Source organism: Chrysochloris asiatica, unplaced genomic scaffold (assembly GCF_000296735.1).
Source record: "Chrysochloris asiatica unplaced genomic scaffold, ChrAsi1.0 scaffold00615, whole genome shotgun sequence".
NCBI lineage: Eukaryota > Metazoa > Chordata > Mammalia > Afrosoricida > Chrysochloridae > Chrysochloris > Chrysochloris asiatica.
In genome coordinates this window covers 257,375-261,089 of record NW_006409133.1, presented here as the reverse complement: position 1 = coordinate 261,089, position 3,715 = coordinate 257,375, and the positions used below count along the sequence as shown (strand labels likewise).

The 3,715-nt window shown below is 38.3% G+C and overlaps 1 protein-coding gene across 1 annotated transcript; it reads right to left on the bottom strand.

Annotated features, from left to right (window-relative positions):
- Nucleotides 1-1,346: 1,346 nt before the first annotated feature.
- On the bottom strand, nt 1,347-2,276 carry LOC102823455 (olfactory receptor 18-like). Its single transcript, XM_006877823.1, has one exon. The coding sequence runs from the start codon at nt 2,274-2,276 to the stop codon at nt 1,347-1,349; it is 930 nt and encodes a 309-aa protein (XP_006877885.1).
- Between the last annotated feature and the right edge of the window lie 1,439 nt (nt 2,277-3,715).

Genomic DNA, 3,715 nt, shown 5'->3' with positions numbered 1-3,715 from the left:
GCTCCCTCTTTAAAGCTTGTAAGCCAGTCATTTCTTGCCTTTGTGCCTCATTCCATTTTGGGTAGCCAATGTCTAAGTTGCCCATCTCTGTCAACCCTGTGTACTGACGGGGTGGGAGTGATCCTCGCTGTAGAGATTTGTTCCCTTTTTTGAGCTACTGCATCCATGAGTATAGGTAAAGTTCATCAAATTGTAGCAGGTTACTCTTTTTTTTTTTTCCTCTTCTTTCTTCTTCTAGTCGAGTTCTGATCATCCAGCCATTGAAGCCTGGTCAAGTAGGTACTATCTGCAAGTATGGGTGTTCTTGTGCATCTCCCCTCACTTCATATCAGCTGGCAGCTGGACACTTTACTCTCTGCTTTAGTCTTCTGTGGCCATGTCACTGCCTCTGGGCCCAGGAGTCCTTGGGTCTTGCCATACTGCTGGCCCACCAGGTCTCCACCTGGGTTCACAAAAGTCTATTGAATGAATGTAGTCTGACTCAGCTCACAACTTCATTGCTGTTTTTTCCCCTTATCAGTGACCAATGTGGGCATCAGCCAGACCACATGCTTGCTTGTGTATTCCCCTTGAGTCTCAGTCTTGGAAGGGGGTTTGTCCTGAGGGGACCAGGCCACTTGCCTTGGTGGCTCCCAGGTGAACAGCTTGTGTGTTCTTGTATTAAACAATCAGACTGCTATTATTGTTTTTGATTTTTCCTCCCGGACTTTCTTTCATGAAGTATCTCCATTCTACTTATCCTTTCAAGTGGAAATTTCCCACCTCAGATAATTCTGGATGGGGTTAAATGTTCCACCTATGGTCTTATGCAATGCAAAGGCTCCACAGGAAGCCTCTTTCCTGGGCAACTTCTAGCCCCTTTTAAGGTATTCCAATCAGTTATAAGCTGAAGACGGACTTACAAGCTTTCTATTGTGATGTTTCTGGTTATTCCTTTCTCTCCCCATCAAGTATCTATTTTACAATGGTAGGCAAGGGAAACCAAGATTCAAAAGACAGTGAGGCTGTAAACCTTTACAGGAGCAGAAAGCCTAATTTGCCCCCCACAGAACCTCTGGTATTTTTGTACTGCTGACCTTTCTATTAGCAGCCCAACTCGTACCACTACATTACCAGAGCTCCTTAATCTAAAGGAGCCTCTTAGTCTAAATTAGTTCATTTACACTACTAAGTCTAAATGAATCAGAATCTCTGGAGGTGTGACTCAGGCATACGTATCTTTAAAGTTCACCAGATGATTCCAATATGAAGCCTAGGTTGAGAATTAATAATAAGCATTAAAATACCTACACTACACAAATAGATAAGATATATATGGATAAGATATATATGATGTTGTAATGATATTATGCTGGTCTCTTGATGAGCCTCTGCATGGCCCTTTTGATATCCTTGTTTCTCAGGCTGTAGATGAAGGGATTCAGCATGGGGGTGACCACGGAGTACATCACTGAGACTGCTGCACCACTCTTGAGAGAGGGTGAAACAACTGAACTCAGGTACACTCCAATACCTGTTCCATAAAATAAGGAAACTACTGAAAAATGAGATACACAGGTGGAAAAGGCTTTATGCTTTCCACTTGACGAAGGGATTTTCAGAATGGAGGAAATAATTCGGGTATAAGAGAATAGGATACCTGAAATTGGAACACCACCAAATATAGCAGCGATAAAATACACTAATATGTTTTTAGTGGTTGTCTTTGAGCAGGCAAGGTTGAGGAGTTGAGAAGGGTCACAGAAGAAATGAGGAATTTCCATTTCGGTACAGAAGGTAAGTAGTGACATCATCAAGTAGTGCAGTTGGGATTCCAAAACACTGAGAAAAATAGACACCCAAACCAGCAAGCCACAAAAGTAGGGGTTCATAATAATGGGATAGTGAAGTGGGTGACAGATGGCCACAAATCTATCATAGGCCATCACCATCAAAAGTAGGTTGTCCATACTTCCAAAAAAAATTAAGAAACACAACTGAATCAGACAATCAGCATAGGTGATAATGCGATGGTGTGTGTATAAATTTATAAGCATCTTTGGGATTGTGTCTGAAATCAAACCAATGTCAGCTATGGATAAGATTGAGATAAAGAAATACATAGGGTTGTGGAGTTGGGGGTCAGAACTGACGGTGAAAATGATGAGCAAATTTCCAAGCACTGTGACCATGTACATAGACAGGAACATTCCAAAGAGGAGGGGCTGCAGCTCTGGATCTTCTGAAAGGCCCAGGAGTAGGAATTCAGAGACACGTGTTAGATTCTGTGGTCCCATGTTGCAGAGACACCTTTGTAAAAATAAACAAAGGCTGGTCAAAGGAATAAAGGAACCAAGTTTTATGTCTACAAGGGAACTTCACAAAATTTGTAGAAAAATTCCATTATCTTTTAATTCAATCTTTTAACAGGCTTTTATTTTTAAAAAGCCTCCTTGTATATTTTGAATTTAGAAAATTCACAGTAAAGCATTTACACTTAAGACCATACACCATCTTTGGAAACACTTCTCAAATGTGGCAAAATAATTGTTCCTAAAACTCTGTCCTCATTGGTTTCTCTGCTATTCACTTAAAAAATTTTCCCCCAACAAATCTACTTTAAAGACACACAACTGAAGAATTTTGAATAATGTTAGAAGATCACAGACATATAAAGATAACAAATTCATAAAGACCATAAAATAATTAACTCAAGAAGAAATACAATAAATCAACAGACACATAACACATGAATAGATCAAAACACCATAAAAAAAACTCCCAACACAGAAAAATCCACGAGCATATGGCTTAATTGGGAAATTTTATGAAACATTTACTGAATAAGTGATGCTACTCCTTCTCAAATATTTTCAAAAATATAGAAGAGCAGAGTCCTCTCCCTCACTCATTCTGTGAGACTAGCGTCATCCAGGTACCAAAGCAAGACAAAGATCCCCCAAGAAGAGAACATACTAATGCCTATGATAAATATAGACACAAAATCCACTACAGAATACTAGTAAATTGGACTCAAAAGAAAATTAAAAGGATTAGCCACTGTCATGTGGGATTTATCCAAATAATGCAAGGTAGTTTCAAAATTAGGGAATCAGTCAATGTAGTACACCACATCAATAAAACAAAGGAAATAACTACATAACCATCTTACTTGAGACAGAAAAGGATTTTGAGAGAATCCAGTATCAACTCTTACCATTGCTATTCAGGATTGAAGCAGTAGTTCTAACTAGAACAATTAGTCAAGGAAAAGAAACAAGGAATCTAAATTGGGAATAAAGAAGTAAAGCTATCCACTTTCAAAGATAGCTTTTCTCCATGTAGAATACAGGCAGTCTCTTATTACAAATGAAATCAATTCCTGTGTTTTTAGTTGAATTTATAGGTATTTTGTAACAGGTGCATGCCATTATTATTCATCCTCACTTGAGAGCAAGAAGAATCTCGAAGCATTTTCCATTATTTAAAAGCTGCACATATAGCAAGAAAAGGTAATTGTGATGAGGAATTTTTTGATGATGGGTGTTGGCTAAATCATTTCAAATGAAGGCAAATTTATGTGATGTTAAAGGACATATGAAAGTTTTCTGAAAGTTGGATTTAAGTAAATATATCTGGTGACTTACTATACCCCAAAGAATCTATGATAAATAAGATCAATAAATATCAGCTTATGATTCAACACACAAAAACCAGGTACATTTTTATACACCAA